A 27,548-nucleotide genomic window follows, 5' to 3' on the forward strand; every position below is an offset into this window, starting at 1 on the left:
AATATTTACAAATAATTACTGCCCTATAATTAAAGTGCTAAAACCCATGCACGATGAAATACTGAAATATACAAACCACGTGGATGTACAGCATGACTTAGGGTTATCATCGCTCATATCTACCTTATTGCTAAGAGCAGACAAGTAGACTTGTGAGGTTGAATCGAGCCAACAATATTTTTGTCCTCTGTCGGTCTGGTAGTATTTTTTCGAAGACTCTTTCATGTTTGCGGCACTCCCACCGAACACCACTTCACGTGACTTCGGGGCAGGACAAAAGCAGAATTGTGGAATCTCTTGGGCTCCTTCCAAAGCTTGTTAAAGACAACAAAGTTCGATAACCGGTGGTGGCATGTAAGAGAGAAAGTTTATGATGCGAGTGGGCAAGCCCAATTTGGAAAGGACTTGAAGAGCCTTTGTGCCGAGAGCCTTCCTCATCGCCACTCTGCATATCTGTTGAAGAGTGAGGGGCGTACCTGCAAAATGAAACAAGTAGTACGGTGAAAAGTGACAGTACAGTGAAAACAGACAGGGTAGAGAAAGAGGGAAAGGCATACCACGAAGTACACGAAAGGGATGTGAGCACCGGGAGTCTGCCCGGATGCACTTGGTACAGTTTCTGGTTCAGCTATCGGGGGAGCTTGTCATTGCATACTGTGTTATAGCATACCCTCATAAAACTCCAGGCAGAGGTGGGACGGCGATGCTGTGCCAGTGTAGTGAATGGGTTTTTTGCCGAGGTTGTCTCTGGCGTAAACATTCCCACCAAACTCCACAATCAGGTCGATCAGCTCGACGTTCTTTACTTTGGCTGCATGATGCAGGGCTGTCTCATGCAGCTTTGCAGCGTTCACATTAGCGCCTATAAGAAAAGAGGAGGTTGTATAGCTGAGAGGTAATTGTGTGTCAACAGCATTTGATTATAAATTAAGTGTAAACGGTGCTGTGGTTTCAAGAATGGAGTTGGTCACCTGTTGCCGTAAAATGTATTATGAAATGCATTTCTTGAGAGTAAAATGTCTTAAAATTCCTCTCAAAAGTTCACAGAAGACACATAGGGGCCCACCTGCATTGAGGAGCACTTTTGCACAGTTGTAATGTTGCCGGGCGCACGCCACGTGGAGCGGGGTTCCAAAGTGACAGTCGTGAGCCTCCATGAAAGCTCCTTCATCGATCATATATTGAACACAATCTGGATTACCTGTCACAAACGTATGTCGAGAGGAAGACAATCGTTACATTACAGTTTAGACCAACATACTACCTTAAGCGCTTTTGTCCCAAAAGACCTGTCAACTTGTCCTTGTGACTCTTAAGAGTGCTCATGTTAAAACGAACACCACGTTAAATAAAAATGTATGGAAATCTTGAAGAATTCAACTGTCCCATTAGATCAGTGGTTTTCAAAGTGGGGGGCTGCGGCCCTGTAGGGGGACGCCAAGGGGGCCTCAGCAAATTGGAGGGAAGATGAGGGAAAATGCCAAAAAAAAAAAAATTTTTTTTGAAAAATAAATTGAATTATTATGTATATTATGATCAAATATATGTTATAACAAAAAATGCTTATAATGGAAAACAGAAATATTCAATATAATGGAAGGATTAAAATTTGAAGTATAAATGTCATTATTATTGCATTAACAAAGGTAAGGAAATATATTCAGGAGTTTCCTTCTTTTTAACATTTGCTGTAGTATTGTCAATGGGTTTTTAAAGACATCTTGCAAAAAGGGGGGCCCCGGCCAGAAGCTAATGCTATTTGGGGGGGCCTTGGCATGGAAAAGTTTGGGAACCCCTGCCTTAGATTACTTTAAGTTCCTCCTTGCCCTCTCTGATGGGCCAATCACTGCTGGCTAGCTTAAACGAATGTCCGTGATGTCTTTGCTGGACCAAACAGAGCTTCCCTCGAGCTTCTCTCTGGTTGGTCCATAACACGAAGTTCCGCCTATCCTCTCTGGTGGGCCAATCACTGCTGGCTAGCTTAAACGAATGTCCGTGATGTCTTTGCTGGACCAAACAGAGCTTCCCTCGAGCTTCTCTCTGGATGGTCCATAACACGAAGTTCCGCCTATCCTCTCTGGTGGGCCAATCACTGCTGGCTAGCTTAAACGAATGTCCGTGATGTCTTTGCTGGACCAAACAGAGCTTCCCTCGAGCTTCTCTCTGGTTGGTCCATAACACAAAGTTCCGCCTATCCTCTCTGGTGGGCCAATCACTGCTTTCTTTCTCCTTTTTTCGTCCCCCCCCCCTTTTTTTTCTCCCCAATTGTACTTGGCCAGTTACCCCACTCTTCCTCCGATACATGTGGAGTCGCCAGCCGCTTCGTTTCACCTGACAGTGAGGAGTATCGCCAGGAGGACGCAGCGACTGGTCAGCGCAGTCGCCTCCGGGTTCGCGTCCCGGCTGCGGCGGATTCCCGGCTACCCCCCCTGAATTCGCTATGTTGCCCAAATCAAAAGTCTGAGAACTAGTAGCTTAAAACCTGATTTTCTGGTTCAACTCCCCCCTAACAAGGCAATCAGAGCAATGTGGCCTTCAAGCTCCAGCAACCTCGCAGCGATCCCAGCCGGTATTGAACCCCCTAAGTAAGGGTTCAGTTGTCGCCCCACAAACCCCACGGACTACTGGGCGGATAACGTGGTGGCTTTACCTTGAATGGCTGCAAAGGACAGCTTTGTGGCGGGACGGATAAGCTAGAACACAAAACACATCCCTTTCCGAGTGAAAGGCAGCCAAGCCCACCTCCCATGCAGGCCTCGTGAAGGGGGGAGAAGGTGAAAAGCGGAGGGTTGACTGTCGCTCCGTACTCCAAGAGCAACTTGACACACTCGAGGCTCCCAGCGGCACAAGCGTCGCACAGCGGGGTGCTGCCATCGATGTTCCGCGCATCCACCTGCGTGACATATAGACCAGCGTATAAGCACACCACCTCAGAGATCCCCACCTGAGAAGAGCAGCATCAACTGGCAGACTTAGGGCACTGGACCATTTTCCAGGTTGTGTCCGCTATACAGAGCTACCCCAACTAGTACCCACTCAGCACTGTTGGTATATTGTTAATAAAAAGTGAAATTAAATATTGTTGCTCTGGCACCGACAGCTCCCATCTACCAGGTGCACGGTGAATACTGTATCCTTAGCGCACTTAAATGGTTTGTATTGAGGCTACACTGTGATTGTGCTGATTTTTGTGTAACAGAATTATGTATATATGTGTAGTGATTAAGTAATGATATTGCACTTCATATACATGTTAATGGAAAGCATAGTGTAAGATGCTCTGAATGAAAAGAAATGAATGAGATATCATGTTAGAAACAGATGTAGAATGAAATACTTACTATTCTGCACTATTTGTGTAGATTGTTTTGTTTTTTAACTCTTAAGATAGAATTTGGAAGATTGTGACGGCGAGCCCAGCCCGGTGAGACTGTGGACCATCACAGAAGCGGTGGCCTACCGTAGGATCTGTCCCAGGAAACGTCTGACAAGCCTGAATCCTTCATCCAGACACCAGATAAGAACTCATACACACCAGCCTATTTCCTCTACCGGGGTAGAAATAGTCATCGTTGAAAGTATGTTCAACACACTCACGGCTCAGGAACTGAACTCTTGGACCAACACACACACTCGAGGACAAGGAGCCGAATTGTTCTTTCATCTCAAACTGCTAACACTCATTGAGGGTTGTGATTTGAATGAGGTTTTCTTTTGGTTTGTTATTTTATTTACTTTCAAGAGATCTATTTTGTTTTATTTCAATTCTTCTATCTAAAAGTCAGCGTTGTGTCTATTTTGTTGTTGTGAGGCAATAAAATTGTTAACTGTTCAGCTACACATCAACTCCTCTCATGAGTTAGTCGAGGCAAACCCCTCACCGAACCTAGTTAGATGTTAGCGCCTTTACTGCCACCCCTAGTTTGCACTGGAGGCGCTACATATATGATGGGGGGGGGGGTGTCTACAGATGGCTTTGGTTAATATAACCGGTTTAAATTTTGATGCTTGCCCATCAGTACACAACAGCCCAAGCAACACAAAAATGCAGGTTGATAGAGAAATACAAGATTGTATAAATTTAAAACAAAAAAGGGCACATATTGGTAGATAGCACAACATTGGGGCATGGATAATTGGCTAGATGGATAAAAAAGACGTTTTTCATTCTGGCATGTCACTGAAAAGTAGCAACAGGAGGGACATAAAACCAAAGTTCAACCGTGACGAGACTAGCAATGGGGCTTTATTCTCAGGATGGGGCCAACTCAGTCCATCAACCTCCGCAGGATACCCTTTCATGTTGGGTTGGGACACTGCATTTTACCTGAGCACCTGCATCCAGCAGCAGTCTGACGCATTGTGTCTGTCCCTGTATGCAGGCCTCATGCAGCGGGGTGATGGAGTCCACAGCCACTATGTTGACCGCGGCTCCTCCCTGGATGAGCTGCTGCAGCTGCAGCGTCCTTCCTTGTGCGGCAGCCTCGTGCACTGCCGAGCGGTCAGTCCAGAATCCTAGACCATGAGCTGCAATAATGCAAAGCCAGACAAGAGAAGACTTCATTTATATTACTTTACGTTCATTTTCCATGCTATGATTAAACAAGGCCAACAAGTCATACTTGTTGTGTCTTGAGGTAAAAAGGGAACAATGTATAAGGGATTGTAAGGATTTGAGCTCATATTGTGGTAACACCAGGAGAACTTTTAAGTCAGCATCTTATGTCAGCAATTAGGCGTATATCCTCCAAGATGGGGAAATTGTGATCTTTGTTATTTAAATATCCTTTAATTACAACAAAAAAGGAAAGTTGACAGGAAGAGATTTTTCTGTGAACTTAGACTGCTTGTCTAAGTAGACTGCTGGTCAGTCTACGTTTATTTTCAGATGACACAACCTTATACACCAAAGGCATTGGAACGAGAGTTCTCAAATTTAGAACACTAAGTAGGTGTGCAATTTAATGTCAACTGACAAACGTGAGCGATTAATATTTGTCAGTCACAGCGAAGCTCTGTATCATCTGTAAGAGGTTCTGAAGGCAGAACGCTAACCGTTTCTGGCAGCGAATGTCACCAGTAGAATTCTAAGGGCTTCTGGGTTCCACTGAGTCTCGGTGGTGTGGTTCCTGCTCTATTGCATTCTATGGTAGAGTGCACAAAATATGGCTATTTCTTAAAAAACATGCATACTCACTATACAGTTTTGAATATATTATACTCCTTTGTGGAAGTCGATTCTGTGTGTGTTTTGACGATGACAGCACATTTTGATGTCCAGCACCCTTTTTTTCTGTACAAATAAATAAATGGATGGAATTTATATAGTCTGTTTCTTGCTGCAATAGCCACTCAAAAGTGCTTTACAATCAAAGAATGCCTCACATTCCCTCACAAACACACGCACACTCATACCCCGATGGCAGTGTCAACAATGCAAGTTAACAACCAGCTCATCGGGAGCAATTAGGGGTTAGGTGTCTTGCCTGAGGACACCGACATTTTTGCAAGGAGAAGCCAAGGATTGAACTGGCAATGCTCCAGTCACCAGACTACCTGCTTGACCTCCGAGCCACTGTTGCAGTGCACACCACTTTATTTTGATAGCGATCAGTTTTCACTGGTAGATAAATGATTAAAAATATGGTTGTAGTGAAGGAAACTACTTCCATCTGCTAACTAGAGATATATTTAGGAGTATCAGTTCTATCATTTCAGACCACAGAGACTTGAAAATATGAAACAAATACACTCAACATATCAAAAAAGTATATTAATATTAAAATAAATGTTCACCTGCTTATTTCTTATTAAATTTTCTCTCTGAAAAAAAGCACTTGTACTAAGAAACTGAAAAAAAACCCAACAAAATTCAACACTAGATGTTGTTAACCAAGTGTTATCCAGCCAGCTAGCAGCAGTGAGGTCAGAAAACATCCTCTATGAAAAAATTGATAAAAATTTCATCTGTCCCCTGAATCACTAGTCAAGTTTATTTTGTGCTAGTGCAGTTCCTGTTCGGGTGTAATCCCCCCTTTGACCACAGTGTGGGCTGCAATGGCAGAGTGGCGCTGCTCGTCCGGTCACTAAGAAGAGCGTCTCTGATCTTGGATTTTTCTCGACAACCACTCATCCAAACAACTCCACACTCGACACTGCGCTTCCTTGGGTCTTCAGCAATGCACTCGCCAAGTATGTAGTCAATCGGACACACGGTTGTTGAGAAAAATCGAAGGACAGGCAGATATACGTACAGGCTGAGATTCCGTCCATTTTAGTATTGTAACGTGAATGGATAAGAAGACACGCTGGCGGGTCTGACCCTTTAGCCTAGCGGTTAGCGATCTCTCCTGCGGTGAGGGCGATGCGGGTTCGCTTCCCGGCCGCGGCAGTTCCTGTGGTTGCGTTGTCCCCCGAATTCGCTACGGTATTATAGCACGTTTCACCGCCAGTCAAAGTCTTTCACAAAGAAAGTAAAGGAAAATAAATACATGAAGATTTAAAAGATAAACCCAGCTTATATAAGCCACAAAAAAGAAAAACAAGCAATGCATAAACTAAACAAAAGCCAGACTAAACAGGTGAGTCTTTAGCTGTTTTTTAAAACTGTCCGCAGAGTCCAAGCCACGGGGGAGAGCCTTCCACGTGTTTAGGGGAAACTGCTGTGAAAGCTTGACCCCCTTGGTTTGGAGCCTGGTATGAGATACAGACAATACAAATTAGATCAGCGACGTAAGAGTTTACCTGACCATGCGAGGCTCTATAAATAATCACTAAAACCTTGCGTTTAATCCGATATTCAACTAGAAGCCGGTGTAAGGATGCCAGAATAGGAGTGTAACCGGTTATTTTTTTGCCCGGAGCGGGATTCGATACAAGGTGTACTGCATCACAAGGCGGTATCACTAACCGCTCGGCTAAAGGGTCAGACCCGTTAGCTAGGGGCTAACGTGTCTTATTAGTAGTTTACAGGAGTAATGTGAGAGTATTGCTAGTTACAGTTAGAACTCTTGCAGCAGCATTCTGAATCATTTGTCACTGACCCAGAGAGGATTTGGTATGGCAGGTAAAAAAGGAATTACAGGATCCGCGGTGGTGTAGCGGTCTAAGCGTCGGCTTTGCGTCGATGAAGTTGCCCACTAGGGACCGGGGTTCGCGCCCCGGTCTCGTCAGATTCGGCTCTGGCCGGATTCGGTCTTCGGGAGGGGGGGCAGAGTCGGAAAAAGCAGGGGTTCGGTCTGGAGTCGCCTTGTCACGAAACGTGCGAGGCGTCCCCTTCGAGACTGCCGGCCGGAGAACTGCAGTTAGCGAACGCATGCAGTACCAGGGTGGGTGTTTGAATTAGAATAGGCAGCGATGGGCCCCTAAATTGGGGGGGGGGGAGGATTAGGGGAGAAAAAGCGAATTACAATAGTCTAGGCGTGTGGAGATGAACGCATGCGCTGGACAACATTTTTTTCCCCTAACGCTTTGCTTCCTGCTGAACACAAATCATTTCAGATTTGGAGAAACATTATGAAATTTAACATGTTTAATCGTATAATGATGCTGACCCGCTCTTTGTGTTAGTTCAACTGAGACTAAAATGTCTTGCAGCTGAGTTTCGTTTGTACTCAGCATCTGGTGCCTCCCGTGTCAGTGTCCAAGAATAGTCGGGCAGCATTGATGGATTCCAGTTGCCGATACCTCGTTTCCATGGTTGCAATGTCCTGGTGAAACCTTTCACCCTGTTCGTCACTGACTGCACCAAGATAAGCAGGGAGGAGGTCCCAAGTGTGAATGCCGAAAGTGACAAGTTGCACGTCGGCACGGTGGTGCAGTTATTAGCGCGGTCGCCTCACAGTAACAAGGTCCTGGGTTCGAGCCCCTGGGGTAGTCCAAACCTTGGGCGTCGTCCGGGTTGTTCTCTATGTGGAGATTGCATGTTGTCTGCGTGTCTGCGTGGGTTTTCTCCAGGTACTCCACAGTCCAAAGACACGTGTAGCCCCGACCAAGAGTATAATAACTTGTTAGATGAGGACGTCAGAGGTCTAGAAGGGGGAGGGTGTAGCCCGGGCGAGAAAGGCCTGGGTTTAGTACAGTTGTTAAGTGCATGTAGTTTTACTGTGTCCGTAGGGATTTGCTAATGTCTGCGGTTCGCATCACGTCTGTCTAATAAGAATAAAAAATAAAAGAAGAAGAAAAAAACGAAGCAAGTTTGATTGCAGTGTACATGGGCACACACGTGGCATAGCGATTGTACAACCTACCCTGTATGGCATATGAGAGTGTTTTATTGGTTAATGTCAGATGTCAATAAGGGCGAATCTTTATTGTGATTGGATGGGGGGCGGGAGTGGAGAGAACTTGAGGGAAGACGAAGAAGACGTTCTAGAGAGTTCGTGAGTGAAGGTCTCGAGTCAAGTGGCGCCCCACTGCTTTCAGTCTCCTCAGCGTTATCCTGTATTCGGCTTGAATCGTATTCTTGTTAGAGTCGACTCTTATACGTCGATCAAACGTGTAAATTGCAAGGTATGTTGACTCGGGTTATATTCACGAGTTTGAGGTTGTGTACGTAAATTCTCACTGTTAGCTTCGTTTGCTAGCTCAGTCAGTTTACGTTAGCCGATTGCTCCTGATTAGCTGGGGTAGTTAAGCCAATCTCACCTTTACTTTAATGACGGCCGCTGTCATTCGAAATACGGTCTTTTACTGGCAACATATGGGAGTCGAGTCGGTTTTATAGCACGTCTTAAAGACGTGTTTTATTTTCTGTACGACCCCGGTGTTCTTTACGAGCGTCTTGCTAGTCAGATATGCTAATGTAACCGAGCTATTTTCTAGCCCGGTGCGGGATTCGAAACGGGGTGTACTGCACCACAAGGCGACGTCACTAACCGCTCGGCTAAAGGGTCAGACGCGTTAGCTAGGGGCTAATGTGGCTAAAGGGTCAGACCCGTTAGCTAGGGGCTAACGTGTCTTATTAGTAGTTTACAGTCGTCACCCTCTCCCGGAAGCGCGCCCTCGCGCTTTGTTACTCCCGCGCTCCGAAGAGACTTCTGAGGATCTGCGCACTTCCGGATCCCACCGCTGCCACCAATGTAGCCGAGGGTTTGTAGATGTCGCCTATACTGTATGAAACTATAAAATAACAAATACGGAGGCTCCACTTTCACACGAGGACCACTTTATTTGGATTCTTCCCCCAACAGAACTCCACAGCCACAACGCTGCGTACAGCACTTCCGCTCTCTCTTCAGCCTTCAAAATAAGAGCTCAAGGCATATACTGTGGCAACAGCTTATAACAGGAAGTTAAAGTCACTAACAGGCTAAGTCCAGAAAAATAGGTTACACTAGCTAGTGTAAACTAGTAATAAGACACGTTAGCCCCTAGTTAACGGGTCTGACCCTTTAGCCGAGCGGTTAGCGATGTCGCCTTGTGGTGCAGTACACCCCGTATCGAATCCCGCACCGGGCAAGAAAATAACCCGTTTAAAGTTAGCTTAGCTGTATCGTAAATACTCCGAGGCCTGGTGTCGGTGAGCCTGGAGCTCGTGGGACTGAGCCATGAGATTCGGCAGTACATCAACCGCGCATTGTTTGGTATGCGGCGGTTCATCGTTGGATTTTGAACGTCGTTCCCGCTCTGTGCTACGTGGGCGCGTACAGAGCTTTCCTGGCCACAAGGCGGCGCTACTTGTCCCACACGACCACCCGCGGACAAGTACAGTCTCATTCGGTTCTGTTGAGTGAAGGGGCCCATTGTAAGTAGCAACGACCAGGCCTGCAACGTTTATTTGTTTTTTGGGGTTATTTTATTTGCGTTATAAAGTGTGTGGGCCCATCACTATTGTTACATTTGTGATATTTGTTGTGACTTCTCTTATGTAAACTATTGTAGTGTTACTATTCGTGGGTTACTAACTTAATCACTATTATATATATAAGTACACGGAGACGAGGATGCGGCACAAGTCTGATCTTTACCGACGGAGACATCACACGCTACTAGGCTCGACCAGTGTATTACAGAACTCAGTAGTGGTGACAGTCCAACACAATCGAGCACCGAGTGCTCGATCCAATACACCACAATATTGAGCAACAGGTATTTTGTGTTTTGTTTTTACTTGGGGGTATATCATTGTACCACAGAGGTACGTGCACTTGTTTTAAAGCACAAGGGGAATTTCTCTGTTACGGTGCAGCCAATACAGTCCTAGGGGTCCATTTAAAGCAGAGTATCTGCCATAGTACTGCTTACAGTCAGAGTAATTACAGTATGTGATAGGACAATTTTAAGGTGATTTTCATAATCAGCAGCCAGGAAATCCATAGAATACACCCAAAAGTGTTCAGGAAGCAAAATCTTCATCGTCCAGTGTAATCATTTCCATCTCAGCACACGATAACAGGCCTAAGTTTAGCAATGGGTCACAGCTTTACATGAGAAGTGAAGGACATGACAAACAAGGTTTCTAAGACTGGAGCGGATGGAAAAGGAAAGAGAATGCACGGCAAGCCTGACCTTGAAATCACACTATCTGGGGTGCTAATAAGGACTTCTGTCTTGTCAGTATTTAGCTGTAAAAGAATGGTTTGCCATCCAGTCCTCAATGGCCATCAAGCAATCATGACGAACCAACAATTTATCAGGATTGGGAGGGTTGAATGAGAAGGATCACTGATTGATTACATAATTGAAACTCAGCTTCTTCTTTTTTTCTGTGATATAAAGACATTTTTTGCCTGAAGGGGATTTTATTCTAATTCTTTGATAAATTTCAATGGAGTGGGAGCCATGGACTGGGGCCCAATGGAGTTTAGAATGTTTTTTCTTTGGGAATTCTAACATTTAGAATGGTTTTCTATTCGTCTGGAAATTTAAGCCTTTTTCATTCTGTTGGAATTTCAAAATGTAACTGCAAACAATGGATGGACTTTTATTTGTCCCCAAAAACGTTTGAGACACTCTAATCGGTACCTACCACAAACTAGTATGCCTACATTTCAACTGGCAGTTGAGGGAAAAGTAGGCTTACCATGCATTTGGGCCTCACTAACGAGATTAACATCAACATGAGCCACTTTGGGAAAAGCTTCAAACGTTGGCCACCATAACATCCGTTTGCTGTTATTCTAGCATGAACTAGTTAGCATCATTACGGCTCATTTCAAGCAGTGTAACCCCAAGATTCAGAGGACTGTTTGGTTTTTGTTTTTTGCCATCCCATGTCGACCATTCTGCAGATTTGATTTACTTCCTTCAAAAAAAGACCTGAAAACTCTTCTCGTCCAAGCCTCCCTTAATCCTTACATGGTCTCTAGGCAAGATTTATAAACTCTCAAATGGTGGTTTGCAGCTATTATGGATCATCTAGTGCCAGTATTGGTGTTGGTTATCGGTGCTATGTTCTTAACATAGCATTATTATGGGTGTCTACAACTGTGCTCCTTCCTGCATCTGACATATATGCTATGCTGATCTGTGTCAGTGTAAATCTACTCTATTCTTTGAGTCTTCTATTCACTGCCTGTTGGTGTGATCTAGGGAGCACGTATCCACATGGCTATGATATGATTACTATAACCGATGTACTACTACTTCATATACTGCGACTATGATATTATTACTATGTACCAAATGTGTTACAACTACTACATTTAGAACTAGTATAATATTACTAGGATGCAAATGTGCAACTACTTCATCATACTGCTGATAGGAATATTACATAGCAAATGTATTACTATTAATATCAGAGAAAGTGCTATTATGTTATGATTACTATGTAGCAAATGTACGATATTATGGTTACTATGTAGCAAATGTACTACTGCTTCGTCTAGTACCAATATATTGTGGTTACTATGTTGCAAATGTACTACTGCTTCGTCTAGTACCAATATATTATGGTTACTATGTAGCAAATGTACTACTGCTTCGTCTAGTACCAATATATTATGGTTACTATGTTGCAAATGTACTACTGCTTCGTCTAGTACCAATATATTATGGTTACTATGTTACAAATGTACTACTGCTTCGTCTAGTACAAATATATTATGGTTACTATGTTGCAAATGTACTACTGCTTCGTCTAGTACCAATATATTATGGTTACTATGTTGCAAATGTACTACTGCTTCGTCTAGTACCAATATATTATGGTTACTATGTTGCAAATGTACTACTGCTTCGTCTAGTACCAATATATTATGGTTACTATGTTGCAAATGTACTACTGCTTCGTCTAGTACCAATATATTATGGTTACTATGTTGCAAATGTACCACTGCTTTGTCTAGTACCAATATATTATGGTTACTATGTTGCAAATGTACCACTGCTTCGTCTAGTACCAATATATTGTGGTTACTATGTTGCAAATGTACCACTGCTTTGTCTAGTACCAATATATTATGGTTACTATGTTGCAAATGTACCACTGCTTCGTCTAGTACCAATATATTATGGTTACTATGTTGCAAATGTACTACTGCTTCCTCTAGTACCAACATATTGTGGTTACTATGTTGCAAATGTACTACTGCTTCGTCTAGTACCAATATATTATGGTTACTATGTTGCAAATGTACTACTGCTTCGTCTAGTACCAATATATTGTGGTTACTATGTTGCAAATGTACTACTGCTTTGTCTAGTACCAATATATTATGGTTACTATGTTGCAAATGTACTGCTTCGTCTAGTACCAATATATTATGGTTACTATGTTGCAAATGTACTACTGCTTCGTCTAGTACCAATATATTGTGGTTACTATGTTGCAAATGTACTACAACTTCGTCTAGTACCAATATATTATGGTTACTATGTTGCAAATGTACTACTGCTTCGTCTAGTACCAATATATTATGGTTACTATGTTACAAATGTACTACTGCTTCGTCTAGTACCAATATATTATGGTTACTATGTTGCAAATGTACTACTGCTTCGTCTAGTACCAATATATTATGGTTACTATGTTGCAAATGTACTACTGCTTCGTCTAGTACCAATATATTATGGTTACTATGTTGCAAATGTACTACTGCTTCGTCTAGTACCAATATATTATGGTTACTATGTTGCAAATGTACTACTGCTTCGTCTAGTACCAATATATTATGGTTACTATGTTGCAAATGTACCACTGCTTCGTCTAGTACCAATATATTGTGGTTACTATGTTGCAAATGTACCACTGCTTCGTCTAGTACCAATATATTATGGTTACTATGGTGCAAATGTACCACTGCTTCGTCTAGTACCAATATATTGTGGTTACTATGTTGCAAATGTACTACTGCTTCGTCTAGTACCAACATATTGTGGTTACTATGTTGCAAATGTACTACTGCATCGTCTAGTACCAATATATTGTGGTTACTATGTTGCAAATGTACTACTGCTTCGTCTAGTACCAATATATTATGGTTACTATGTTGCAAATGTACTACTGCTTCGTCTAGTACCAATATATTATGGTTACTATGTTGCAAATGTACCACTGCTTCGTCTAGTACCAATATATTATGGTTACTATGTTGCAAATGTACCACTGCTTCGTCTAGTACCAATATATTGTGGTTACTATGTTGCAAATGTACCACTGCTTCGTCTAGTACCAATATATTATGGTTACTATGTTGCAAATGTACCACTGCTTCGTCTAGTACCAATATATTGTGGTTACTATGTTGCAAATGTACCACTGCTTCGTCTAGTACCAACATATTGTGGTTACTATGTTGCAAATGTACTACTGCATCGTCTAGTACCAATATATTGTGGTTACTATGTTGCAAATGTACTACTACTTCGTCTAGTACCAATATATTATGGTTACTATGTTGCAAATGTACTACTACTTCGTCTAGTACCAGTGTATTATGGTTACTATGTTGCAAATGTACTACTGCTTCGTCTAGTACCAATATATTATGGTTACTATGTTGCAAATGTACTACTACTTCATCTAGTACCAATATATTATGGTTACTATGTTGCAAATGTACTACTGCTTCGTCTAGTACCAATATATTATGGTTACTATGTTGCAAATGTACTACTGCTTCGTCTAGTACCAATATATTATGGTTACTATGTTGCAAATGTACTACTGCTTCGTCTAGTACCAATATATTGTGGTTACTATGTTGCAGATGTACTACTGCTTCGTCTAGTACCAATATATTGTGGTTACTATGTTGCAAATGTACTACTACTTCGTCTAGTACCAATATATTATGGTTACTATGTTGCAAATGTACCACTGCTTCGTCTAGTACCAATATATTATGGTTACTATGTTACAAATGTACCACTGCTTCGTCCAGTACCAATATATTGTGGTTACTATGTTGCAAATGTACCACTGCTTCGTCTAGTACCAACATATTGTGGTTACTATGTTGCAAATGTACTACTGCTTCGTCTAGTACCAATATATTATGGTTACTATGTTGCAAATGTACCACTGCTTCGTCTAGTACCAACATATTGTGGTTACTATGTTGCAAATGTACCACTGCTTCGTCTAGTACCAATATATTATGGTTTCTGCTACGGCCAAAACATGATCTCCCATTCGGTGTGTTACACGGTATGTAGGTCAGCCACTTACCGATGTCTCCAAACAAGGACGGCCTTGCCCGAGTAATCTCCATTTCGCCGGTTTTCTCCGCGACACGTCAACTACAGACTGGTTTCATTTTGAAACGCCAAAACAAAACTGGAAGAGACGGAAGCATAGCAGCGAAACGAGCTGCGCGGCTCGCAGCGCGTAGACCCCCCGGGGAGAGGCCAGCAGGCGTTGGTTGGGTTTGGGGAGACTAATGCTGCGTTCCAGTCGCGGTCCGAGGGTCGGAATCCCCAGCTGCAATTTCATTCCCGACCTCCAGGCGCTCCGGGCGCGCGACGCCAAACGTAAACAAAAAACATGGCTGACCGTGATAAACTGATGTTTTGGTTTTGGTTTTGTTTTTTTTATTGAACAAAACAGCAGGAACAAAACATAGACAGGGGGCAACAAGAAGAGCGAAAAATAATAAAAACCGTACAATAAGGGAAGTAGAAAAGCAACGACGCATTATTTTACAGAAAAAAAAATTAACAGTCTACATTAAAGGAGTCACATAGATGCAATAATATGCCAGCGTTGGTATTTTTTGAATGCTTAATACTTTCTAAATATTTTTTAAAGGTCATTTTTGAAAACAGGAAAGAAAGGTCTACAGTTACTACATTTACATCTATGAATGTAGAATGTGGCAAATAGAGGAAAAAATTTGTTATAAAATGTTTGTCATCCTCCTCCTTCGTGTAATCAATAATCCCAAAAAGAATGTCTTTAAAGAGGAAATAAAACTCATTAAAAGAATGAAGACATGGGTGGCATGTGAAAGACGCGGGAGAACATGGATGACTTTTAGCTCACAGTTTAATGAACATCTTGCAGCATGGATGGCTTCCAGCGTCTACTTCCTGTTTCCCTGTATGTCACTTCCTTTCCACTACTACGCAACAACGCTTCTGGTAAAAACAATGCATAAAAGTTACAGTGACATCTAGTGATTTCAATGAAAATGCAGTTAAATAATATAATAATACAAGCATGAGAGGACACGTTTCCCCTCTGTAAAAAATGTAAATTTCCAAGGGGTGCGCGGACCCCAGGTTGGGAGCCACTGCTTTAGATGGACATCTCGTGGTGTTTTCTTCTTTTAAAGCAATTGACCCTTCGCTAAGCCCCGCCCTAGAACAGCCACTGTCCAATCCTACGTTCGTAACCGTTACTAAGCAGGGGAGGCCTGGCAAGCTATCGAGGAAATGCCGAAGCGGTGCGCTTACGGTACCTGCAAATCAGACAGCAGATATCCTAAAAGTTTGGAGGGTGGGGTCGTATTTTGGGCTTTTCCTAAGCGTAAAACACAAGAGGAAAAATGTCGAATGTGGATATAACAGTGTGGAAGACCTCACTCACAGCTGAATCCATCGAGGATAAACAAAAACACATTTTTTTGCTACAAGGTGAGCTTGCTAACGTGAGCTAGCCTAGCTAGCTAGGTTAGCTAACGTGACAGTCAACTGGTCTCCGATTTCGATCCTGTCTAGCCTTTGCGACCACCACCGATGATACGGGCACAGCCTTTATTTTACCACCTCTTGGTTTGTGCCATTGTTGTGGCAAACTTGTGCAGGACTTAGCTGACTCTTCTGTTCTTGCCTTTATAAGATCCAGTGTATGGATCAAGCCCACGATGTGTGAGCAATATCCTGGTGCACTTTAAACAAACGGCAAAGTGCATGTGAGCTCCCCTGATCCAGCTGGCTAGCCTGGCTAGCTAAAACATAGCCTAATGTTAGCTAGATCTGAAAGCTAGCTAGTAGGCTATATGAACTCATAACTAAATGTCAGCTTAAAATACAACTATCTATATTGTCTTACCCTGCTGTACACGAGCATTGTTGTTCATTTATCTCCTTGTCCTTAACGTGAATAGTTAAGACGTGGGATGCCTGGGTCTTATATTGGGACCTGTAGGCTTTAGCCTCGATTTTAATTTCCCCTTCATTCACACGCTGACAAATTATATGGATGTAGCTTTCAAATGCATATTGCAAGCCTTTCTGTCTACTTCTGTCTGATATCTCCTTGCTTTTCCAGAAATTGGACGTCAATTCACCTGGAATATCTGTCGCTGACATGACAGTATACGCCATGTTTAAATTTCGCGGACGGACGATAGCTTGCCAGGCGTAGCAACAGTAACCAAGGGGGGCGGGGCTTAGCGAAGGGTCAATTGACCTTTCGCAAAGCCCCTCCCCCCTTAGTTACTGTTGCTATGCCCATCAAGCTTTTCAGAACCATCCAGGAAGTAGCCGGAAAACCCCAAAACATGAAGGAAGAAATCAGCGCATTCCCAGAGAAAATAAGTGATGTATTTTGGAGTAATTCATCCTTAATATCATCCCGTGACAGGCAGAAGGGGGTTACAGTATGCGGTGGCGGGAGACATTCAGAATATTAAAAGTAAAACTGACTTGCGTGGACTCCGGGCTGCCGGGTGCGACTGTAATTGAGGGTAAAGCTTACCGATCGCAATCAAATGAGAAACCTCATCAATTAATTCTGAAACACACTGTGGACCAATTGTGCTCTTGTACTCTAGGGTAAGTTCAATATTTCAGCTATTATTGGTATATTTTTAATAATCCATTGTCAACATCACCGTATTATAGTGTTGATTTTGGCCAAGGTTCCCCATGGCCATTTTTATCCAGGCTTCTTCGGGGGTTCTGTATGGGCTTCTGGGGGTCGCAGGGCGGCCAGGTGTAGTATTTGTTCCAACATATTGTAACGTGCATGGATAAGTAGACTCGTTGGCCGCAGGCCGACGGGTCGAACCCTTTAGTCGAGCGGTCGGCGATGTCTCCTGCGGTGCGGGAGAGACGGGTTCGCGTCCCGGCCGCTGCAGATGCTGTGGTTGCCTCCCGAATTCGCTACAATATGTTTGACCTGTAACAGCCACCGTACTAAGGTATCCGCCTACTACAGGAAGTACGTCAGCAGTCGGTCTGCCGGTTACATACAGTTTGCTGTTCCAATCAATAAACTTGTTAAACGTTTTCCAGTGTCTGACCACTCGTCATTCTACATGGTGCCAGAAGACGTGGAAGTAGCCTCATCAAACGACGTGTCAAGGAAAACAAAAGTTTGAAAGGTAACACATTCCGGTCAGCGTAGGACTTTCCTCAAATTGAAGGCTAGTGGCTAATGCTGACTAGCATGGAAGCTATCGTATCGACGCTGAGAAGAAAGAAATAATTACTGAAACTCAAAGAGACAATCATGGCAGAGGGCTTCCGTTAACCAGATCCATTGGTGTTTGACAAAAATATTGCTGAGAACTGGAGACTTTTTGAACAGGAATATGACATATATTGATGCTGCGTACTCAGATGAACCGGCTGGCACTCAAGCTTTCGTCCTATTCAACCTGGCCGGCTCAGAAGCCATTGAGTGGGAGCGCTCGTTTGTGTATGCGCTAGCTGTGACTGAGGGTGCCGCATAATTGTGCCCGCTGAATCAGGAGAGGACCCGGAGTGCCTAAAAAGGAAATTCCGTGAGTTATGCAATCCTCAAATAAATGGCACAATGGAAAGGCATAAGTTCAGTACGATAAATCAGCCATCAGGTGAGACCATTGAAGCTTATGTCAATGACTTAAAAAAAACAAAGCAAAAAGCTGCAGATTCGGAGTCTTGCGTGACGAATTAATAAAAGACAGACTTGTGTGTGGCATTATAAATGATAGCATGAGAAAACGTTTACTGCGTGATAGTGAACTGACTTTAGCCATAGCAGTTGAAATATGTCAGATACATGTTCGTCCGTCGCAGTGACGAGGACCATCTAGTCATCCTGTAGGGACCGTCATACAACCAGAAGGGAAAGAGTACAGAAGAAACAGGAGACACATTCTCCCTGTCTTGGAACCACCACCGCCACAGGTTGACCTCAGTGACCCCAGCGTCATTTTCCAACAACCAACTGACCAGCATGTGTACGACAATCATCCCGTCTCTCATGAGAGGCACCCTCAGCAAAACTTAATGAAACGCCAGTGAACAAGAGACTGTTCAGAAGACTTTCTAGCCCACCCAGAAATCAGTTGATGGCCCATACATCACACGGGCAGACCGCGTTTGTAAGCCAAACAGAAAATACATGCAATGAACAGTATACGGACAACAATCAGAGGGGCTGCTGAAAAAAAACAAAACTTTGTTTATATGCATACAGCAAGACATTAGGATTTGGATACATTTGATCTCATATTCATTTTATTTCATACTTACCTGTAATGGCCAGGACTATATTGTTATAATTCCCTGCAGATTATTATTTGTGTTCTTAGTATTGGAATCATAGCTAAAGAGAAAGGATGTAGAATTGGCAACAATTGATTGGACATTATTTGGAAAAGCACACACCTGTCTCTATAAGGTCCCACTGTTGACGGTGCATGTCAGAGCAGAAACCAAGCCATGAAGTCAAAGGAATTGTCTGTGGACCCCCGAGACAGGATTGTATTGAGGCACAGATCTGGGGAAGGGTACAAAAACATTTCTACAGCTTTGAAGGTCCCGAAGAGCACAGTGGTCTCCATCATTCGTAAGTGGAAGAAGTTTGGATCCACCAGGACTCTTCCTAGAGCTGGCCGCCCAGCCAAACTGAGCAATCGGGGGAGAAGGGCCTTGGTCAGGGAGGTGACCAAGAACCCGATGGTCACTCTGACAGAGCTCCAGCGTTCCTCTGTGGAGATGGGAGAACCTTCCAGAAGGACAACCATCTCTGCAGCACTCCACCAATCAGGCCTTTATGCTAGAGTGGCCAGACGGAGGCCTCTGCTCAGTAAAAGGCACATGACAGCCCACTTGGAGTTTGCCAGAAAGCACCTAAAGGACTCTCGGACCATGAGAAACAAGATTCTCTGGTCTGATGAAACCAAGATTGAACTCTTCGGCCTGAATGCCAAACGTCACGTCTGGAGGAAACCAGGCACCTCTCATCATCTTGCTTATACCATACCTACAGTGAAGCATGGTGGTGGCAGCATCATGCTGCGGGGATGTAAGCAGTTTCTCTCGGACTTTAGGCGAGTTGATTGCTAAGTCTAGTGTAGCTCCATGGCTAAGCAGTTTCTCTCGGACTTTAGGCGAGTTTGTTGCAAAAACAATACGGTCCCTAACCATTTCGTCTGCGTTAGCATAGCCACAGTCTTTGACTAGCAGCTTCAAGTCTGTTACGAATTGTTCAAACTGTAGAGGAGCTCAAGCAGGAGTCGTGACAACTTTCTCTTTCGGCTACACAACGTGCACCATTTATTCCTTCCACCATTACAACAACAACAAAAACCCGCGCAGCAGAAGTGTATCACTGCAAACCCGAACTGAGAAAACAGCAGCTGTAAACCAACGTTCCAACTAGCTCAATAAGGGGAATTATGTATCCCCATAACCACTACAAAACGATTCGCTAGCACCTTGCATTCTCTCTTGAAATTTATATCTAGGAAAGATTGGGTTAGCTTTCGGGATAACATACTCCTCGAATTTATCATAGTGCGTTCGCAGTACCTTCGCCTGGTCCGCTGTCAATGTCCACATATTGAAAATACCCCATCCTTTGTCTCTGACCCACAGAAGGGGGTAGCTACACTTATCCTCCTCGCTCTTTGCCTTCAGCGGTCCAGTGAACATCAGCTGCACATGTTGCTTGAACCTTCTCCACGACTCCGGTAAATTGGTCGAGTCCCAATCCAATCTTGGTATTGGAACACCCGAGGAATCCATTTCGAATGGTAGACGATGAGTCCGCTATTCTGACACCATGTGGTTTCGCTATAGTCACTCTTACAGTGGTCCTATAGGAAACTGACAGGAGACGATATCACGTCTGACTACTCTTTATTGCAGTGTCTTGTGTGTTGGTCATACAGCAAGCACCCCCATATAACCCTGACGTATGCAAATGAGGCGTCGTGTCAGCCAATTATATCCTAGGCTATGTCTAGCGACAGGATATTACAGGATTGGACAAGCACCGTTCTGGGGCGGTACTTTGCTAAAGGTCAGTTGGCGCTCAAACTTGTCGGAGCTCAAAGCAAAACGTGTTCACTGGCCACCATTTTACTCGACCTTTTTTTTGGACCCCCTCCTCCTTTTTTTTAACCCCAATTGTACTTGGCCAATTGCCCCTACTCTTCACATCCGGCTTCCCACCCGCAGACACGGCCGATTGACCTTTCGCAAAGCACCGCCCCAGAACGGTGCTTGTCCAATCCCACCTTAGCAACGGTCCGTCAAGCTTTCAAACACACAGCAACATGCTGAAACAGTGTGCCTATGGGATCTGCAAATCGGATACTAGATATGTGAAAAGTTTGGAGGGGGTGTCATTTTCTTTCCCTTCCCGAAACCCAGAACGCAAGAAGCGTAATGTGGGCAATAGATTTGGCAGTATAGCAGACCCCATGGCCAGCTTAATCCATCCAGAATCAACACAAATACCTGTCTGCTCCAAGCTAAGCTAGCTACTAGCTATTATTGATAGCTAATACAGCTAACGTATTATTACTGCTACTTTTACCCACACAATGCACTGATTTCTTCCTTCATGTTTTGCGGCTACTTCCTGGATAGTTCTGAAATGCTTGACGGGCATAGCAACAGTAACTAAGGGGGGCGGGAATTTGCGAAAGGTCAGTTGTTTGTAGAGACGCCCGACCAAGCTGGAGGTAACACGGGGATTCGAACCACCGACCCCCGTGTTGGTAGGTAACGGAATAAACCGCTACACTACCCGGGCGCCCCTTTTCTTTTCTTTTTCTCCATTGAGTTGAATTTAACAGCTACTACACGTGATGCACTGGTCATAGCTTTTTCACGCTTCTGATTGGCCAATGTGGCTAGGGTGAGAATTATATCGCCGCCTGTTGGTTTGGAATAGTCATGACAGCGCTTCCATTGATCGGCGGAGTTTTTTTTTTTTTTTTTTTTTGAAACGGCGCTTGTGTGGATGGGACTGGTAACGGTTGTCCGAATAACGTTTTTTTGATTTTTTTGTTTTGCGGTGAGTATTCAGTTTACCAAACAAACCAACGATTCAACAGACAGTGTTTTAAGCAGATTTGAAGAAAACTAAAGAAGTGTAAACTACGAATAAGACATGTTAGCCCCTACCCGTTAGCCGAGCGGTTAGTGATGTGGCCTTGTGGTGCAGTACACCTCGTATCGAATCCCGCACCGGGCAAGAAAATAACCGGTTACATTGGTGGCAGCGGTGGGATCCGGAAGCGTGCAGATCCTCAGAAGTCTCTTCGGAGCGCGGGAATAACAAAGCGCGAGGGCGCGCTTCCGGGGAGGGTGACGACTGTGAACTACTAATAAGACCCGTCAGCCCCCTAGCTAACAGGTCTGGGCCTTTAGCCGAGCGGTTAGTGATGTGGCCTTGTGGTGCAATACACGCCGTATCGAATCCCACACCGGGCGAGAAAATGACCGGTTACAGAAGTGTTGACAATGGGAGAAGGTTGTACATATTGTAAATTTCTATGATAATACAACAATACTTTTCTTACACTTTTTAAGCAAACCGGCCAGATATTAGCACCGGTTTATTAGTTGAGTTAGCTAATGTTAGCTTTGCTGTAGGAGCCAGTGTAAGCTAGCGTGATTTAAGTCAAGTCCGTTTTATTTGTATAGCCCAATATCACAAATTACAAATTTGCCTCAAGGGGTTAAGCTTTACAATTAAACGAACTAGTAATAAACCCCGTTAGCCCCTAGCTAACGGGTTTGAGCCTTTAGCCGAGCGGTTAGTGACGTCGCCTTGTGGTGCAGTACACCACGTATCGAATCCCGCACCGGGCAAGAAAATAACCGGTTACATTATAACAAAATACAAATTAAGATGAAGGTTTATAATCCGAAATGGCTAAAACGGCCATTTGCTCTGCTGCAAAACCCGAATCTCTGACGTGTGGCGCCACGAGCCCGTAGTAACCCGTGGAAACCGCCATTACCACGTGCAGATAATTAAAACTAGTACACGTGTCTCCGAAGTTACGGTAAAGTCAACACAGGTGCGTGCTCTCTAGCTAGGTGCCCTCAACCCCCTTCCCCTGTGGTCTTATTAACGTTTAATATAATTTACAGAGATCGGGCGAGATCCCATACGACTGTTTAAAGCCAGATTTAATCACACACACTATAAACGCGGTGTAATGAAAACAGCACAAATGTTCTTCGTTAAATAGTTCGCATCGTTACTGCTTTTCATGATAGTGCCCCCCCACACACACACACGCACACGCACACGCACACGCACTAATATAAACCCACGCGCGTCTCACTCCTGACCCCATCGAGTTTGGGTGAGTCGTGCAGTCGGACGCCGAGTAAATCACGACGGAGAGCAGCAAACGGGAGAAAAACAAGATCCGCCAGGAGCGGCTCGTCCGGTTGCGCAAGGCTTCGACAAGTAGGGGGGGGGGGGAACGGAACGGACTCGGGACTTTTCAAGATGGACGCGCTCGCGCCGCTCGGTTTCTGTTTCCCTTTCGCAGCGAGCCGTCGCCGTTCCGGCCGCGCGGATTAACTGAGCACGCCGTCGCCACGCCAGCCGCGCGGGCTTCGAACGGTTCGGCGCACGCCCGGCGACGAACGCCGACCCTAATCCCGAACGCGCGGGTGGTTTCGTGCGAGCTTTCTCGGGTCGACTTCGCGACTTCCTGGTTCGCGAGAGCCGCTCGCGCTTCGGCGGTGCGCGCGTGCTTCGGGCGTCCGGCTCCAGCGAGCTCGGCGCGCCGAGGCCGCCGCCGAACGAGCCGACTGGGGGGAAGAAGGGGGAAGTTCGACCGGGTTCTTTTCCCCCTCCAGCAAGCCGCATGGCGCTTCGCTTTTCGGCCGGGATGTCGGCGGCCATCGGAAGGACGAACGAAGAGCCGGAGCGTTCATAAAGCGTCCGCCATGGAAACTAGCGGGGGCGAGTCGAGTGAAGGTGATCCGAGTTTCCCTCTCCCTCCCTCCCCTCCTGCCCTCGGCCAAGTTTCACTTTACCGTCGCGCTTTAGGTTTATTGGAGTCGGCGTGCACGGTTTGGTCTGGTTTGGGGGCTTTTAGTAATGTGGGTTATGGAGCCGTCGACTCCAAAATGTACACTTTATATACATCCGAGCGCGACCCGACTCGTGCGCCTCGGTTTCGACGACGTCTCTCGACACAGTCTTTTGTTACTTCACATGTACCCGAGTCCGGATCGGCTGACCGTGTCTCCTCTCCGTGTTCGCCGTCAGGTGTTCTCGTACCCGTGCCCGAGGACTCCGAAACGTCTCGCCACATCCTGGCTGCCCTCCAAGACGCGTACTTGTACGAGGAGTCGAGGCGCTGCTTTCGGTACAGCTCGTTCCTCGCGGTGAGGAACGCCTCGCAGCGGCAACAGGTTGGTTACATATTGGAAACAATGTAGCGCTTCCACGTGTGCTCTCGCTAGTCCACCGCTTAGTGGAAGTCTGTTTTTAGAACGACAGCGTTCTGTTTCACGGCGCTTGATGCTCAGTTTTGGGGTTTATTTTCTGATTCTGTGGCTGCAAGTTGTTCCAACAAAACGGTTGCAACTCAATTGGGGGAAAAGATGCCCTGGCAGCGTTTTCAGCGTTCGTTTGAACGTGTCGACAGAAAGCAACGTTAAACTAAGTGGAACCAGAGGCGCGCCGCGTGCGTTCACCGGCCCCACTTCAGTGCTGGCTGAGAGTGGTTTCCTTGAACGTAGCGAAACGTTTGCTGCCCCTACTAGTAGTTTGCAGTCTTAGGCATTAGGATCGGCTGTATGTATTTTCAAGCGGAATGTAGCCCCGTTCCGTTGAATCAAAACGATGAATTCAACTCTAACCTGTCTCCTGTGCTTCCCTTAAATCAGGACAGGATTACCCTTTAGCACTTTGCATGAAGCATAGCAATGTAATCAAATGGCAGTTGTCTATATTGGGTTTCTCAGCAAATGCTCCTGCCTTTTTTGTTTCAGTATGACGACTTTAGAGCAAAGAGGAAAGGTATGGGCTACTCAGAAGAGGACCTGAAGGAGTCCTACGGGTTTTTGTTCTTTGACGATGCAGACAAGGTACTGAAAAATGGCTGTGGTGACATGAAGGCTTTGCCAGGTATGAACATGCATTCAAGTTCTCCATCAGCGTTGCATGTTTTAGAGTTGTATTTTTCTTTATTCAAAGGTAAACAAATTTGGAGAAGCTGGTGTGTTCACTGGGAACAGCATCTGCACGTCGCTCGGAGATCCCTCTAAGGGTAAATGGTGTTAATAGTAGTTTGGGCAGATGGAACACTTTAATTCCCTCTTGCCCCCCTATTTGTTGTCAGCAGTCGGGTCACTTCGCACAGAAATTACAATCTGAGCAGAAAAAAGCAGTTTCCATATAGTAGGTATGTAACTTAAAGAATGTCTGAATTGAGTTTAAGAGGAGGTTTGTATCATCGAGGCAAAGACAGCAGTGCAGGTCATTATTTAATCACAATGTTTTTACTTTTACTTTTAAGAGACAATTTTCCTAGTATTTCTGCAGGGGTTTTTTTTTTACCACAGTGAAAATTCCAGTTAAAGATGAACAGTAGAGTAATTATCTTACCAAATTGAGAAGGCTTCTGTTGTCTGTCTGGTGTCTCGCTGCTTTTGAAAGTGAAAGGATTGTCAGCAAGCTATTAGAATGTATTGGAAAATGAAAGTGGAAGAAAAATGTTGCTGGTACGAAAGAGAAACTGACAACGCGCACGTGGCCACATTTTAAAGTTGGTGACCTTTTTATAATTATTATTAATCGAATTGTTTTCTGATAGTCGTCCCCCCCCCCCCAAATCAACCTCAAGTTTAACATATCACTTCTTTGGCCAAGGTGAGAGCACTCAAGTCTTGCAAGTGGAATCTTTTTGAGAAATGAACTGTTTTCTGCAACCAGTCAAATGTTTTTCTCCAACCAGCGTAAACGGTGATGTACGTAACAGTATTTGGGGGGGTGGTCCCAGTGAAGCATTGTAAAAACATGGAAGTTAGAAGCTAGTGAAGCATCAGACTATCAACTTACAGGAATCCCTGTTTGATTTTACAAGGGAAATGGTGCCTTAACATGCACAGTTATGTTGTTACAAAGATGGAGGCAAAGGCTGTAATGGTCACAATGTCATTGGCTATATGTCCTTGTTACCCTGAAGGTTTGGCATGGTCAAAGCCTAATATTTGAACATTTTCATTAGGCTCTTGTCCCTTGACAATATTCAGTGTTTGAAGTTACAATCAGTTAATTTTTTCTCTCTAGTGACCCGCCATCAGTGACCAGTAGTAATTGCAACAACGCTGGCAGACATACCTCGCCCTCTTAGTCAAACGGTGCCTGCAAATAAAACGGCTAACGCTTATGACGTCTCACAGTTTCGCAACCCACCTAATATAGAGATTCTTCAGAAGTGTGAAATGAAGAGATTATCGTGTTGTAAAACACTGAACAATACTTTTGAACTTATCACACATGGTTGTATTTAATGACAGTGTTACTTACCTGTCTAACCGTTGTATGGCCAGCTCGGCATCAGTTTTTATGCCTTTATAGTTGCAGTGTTTATACCTCTCTCAAAAGTAATACCTATATTTCATCTACTTTTCCCCCATTTATCTAATTGTTTTGCCATGTGACGAGGCTTTAGAGTTGGGTTAAGCTGGCTCCATCATACTGGAATGGTGAAATATGCAGTGAGATGACTGTGAGGGGACCCATAGTTATATGCGATAACATTAGATTTCTAAAGGATGGGGAGCCCTCTATTGGTTTACCAAAATAAAGGTTTCGGGCTAGAACCACATACTTTCTAAAATATGGACTAGCATCTGTTACGTCACCCATAGGTTTCTGATGAGGCTTTTTGAAGTTACAAGTTTGTGTATATGTTTTCTGTCATGTTGTCAAATTTTGGAGCCGGAACCTCTAAATCGGGGCAATGAAATGGGAGCTACTTCAGACACATGAGCAACCTGCTAATCACTCCAGAGAGACCTGCCAATCAGAGAAACCTGCCAGTCAAAGCAATCACACCCACAAACGTGCCAATCTTTAAGCCTCTATGTTCTCTTAATGGAACAATAATTTGTCAAAATGCCTGCCAAAACACACATTTGAAGTGGAATTAGCTGATGAGAGCCTAACTTCTTGTGGGGGGAAAATTGTTTATCTTGTATTGAGAGAGAGAGAGAGAGAGAATTAGGGGGTTTTCCCCATTGACTTCCATAAAATTGGAGTCTTTTTGGAGCCTGTATCTAGCAGCCATTAGAAGAACAGCATCTTATGGCACTTCTGAATTGGCATCCATAATCATTTGTGGTGGTTTCTACACTGCTCAAAAAAATAAAGGGAACACCTAAAAACACAATATAGACCTCGATGAATGAAATATTTCAGCTGAAAATCTTTATTTATTAGACAGAGGAATGTGTTTAGAGCAAAATAACCTAAGAATGATCAATGGAAATCGAAATCATTAGCCCATTAAGGTCTGGAGTCAGAATCATACTCAAAATCAAAGTGGAAAATGAGAACATAGGCTGATCCAACTTCTGTGGAAATTCTTCAAGACGATTCAAAATGAGGCTCAGTAGTGTGTGTGGCCTCCACGTGCCTGTATGCACTCCCTACAACGTCTGGGCATGCTCCTGATGAGACGACGGATGGTCTCCTGAGGGATCTCCTCCCAGACCTGGATCAGGGCATCGGTCAACTCCTGGACAGTCTGTGGTGCGACATCGCGTTGGCGGATGGTACGAGACATGATGTCCCAGAGGTGCTCGATTGGATTCAGGTCTGGGGAACGTGCAGGCCGGTCCATAGCATCAATGCCCTCGACATACAGGAACTGCTGACACACTCTGGCCACATGAGGACGAGCATTGTCATGCATGAGCAGGAACCCAGGGCCCACTGCACCAGCACATGGTCT

At 44.4% G+C, this 27,548-nt stretch overlaps 2 protein-coding genes across 2 annotated transcripts in view; one reads left to right on the plus strand and one right to left on the minus strand.

Annotated features, from left to right (window-relative positions):
* Positions 1 to 305: 305 nt before the first annotated feature.
* asb13b (ankyrin repeat and SOCS box containing 13b) lies at positions 306 to 14,838 on the minus strand. The gene is made up of 6 exons (XM_056282606.1): positions 14,615 to 14,838; positions 4,328 to 4,527; positions 2,743 to 2,893; positions 1,067 to 1,201; positions 671 to 862; positions 306 to 476 (listed from the first exon to the last, which is right to left on the minus strand). Exons 1-6 carry the CDS (start codon positions 14,655 to 14,657, stop codon positions 319 to 321), a joined length of 879 nt encoding a protein of 292 aa, XP_056138581.1. The 5' UTR covers positions 14,658 to 14,838; the 3' UTR covers positions 306 to 318.
* Positions 14,839 to 23,094: 8,256 nt separating this feature from the next.
* tasor2 (transcription activation suppressor family member 2) overlaps positions 23,095 to 27,548 on the plus strand; it is a 53,416-nt gene continuing 48,962 nt past the window's right edge. The window contains exons 1-4 of the mRNA XM_056282603.1: positions 23,095 to 23,557; positions 23,852 to 23,997; positions 24,580 to 24,675; positions 24,785 to 24,857. Of these exons, the coding sequence (XP_056138578.1) occupies positions 23,527 to 23,557; positions 23,852 to 23,997; positions 24,580 to 24,675; positions 24,785 to 24,857 (346 nt within the window). The 5' untranslated portion in view covers positions 23,095 to 23,526. The remainder of the gene's footprint in view (positions 23,558 to 23,851; positions 23,998 to 24,579; positions 24,676 to 24,784; positions 24,858 to 27,548) is intronic.

The sequence above is a fragment of the Lampris incognitus genome, chromosome 6 (assembly GCF_029633865.1).
Source record: "Lampris incognitus isolate fLamInc1 chromosome 6, fLamInc1.hap2, whole genome shotgun sequence".
NCBI classification, from domain to species: domain Eukaryota; kingdom Metazoa; phylum Chordata; class Actinopteri; order Lampriformes; family Lampridae; genus Lampris; species Lampris incognitus.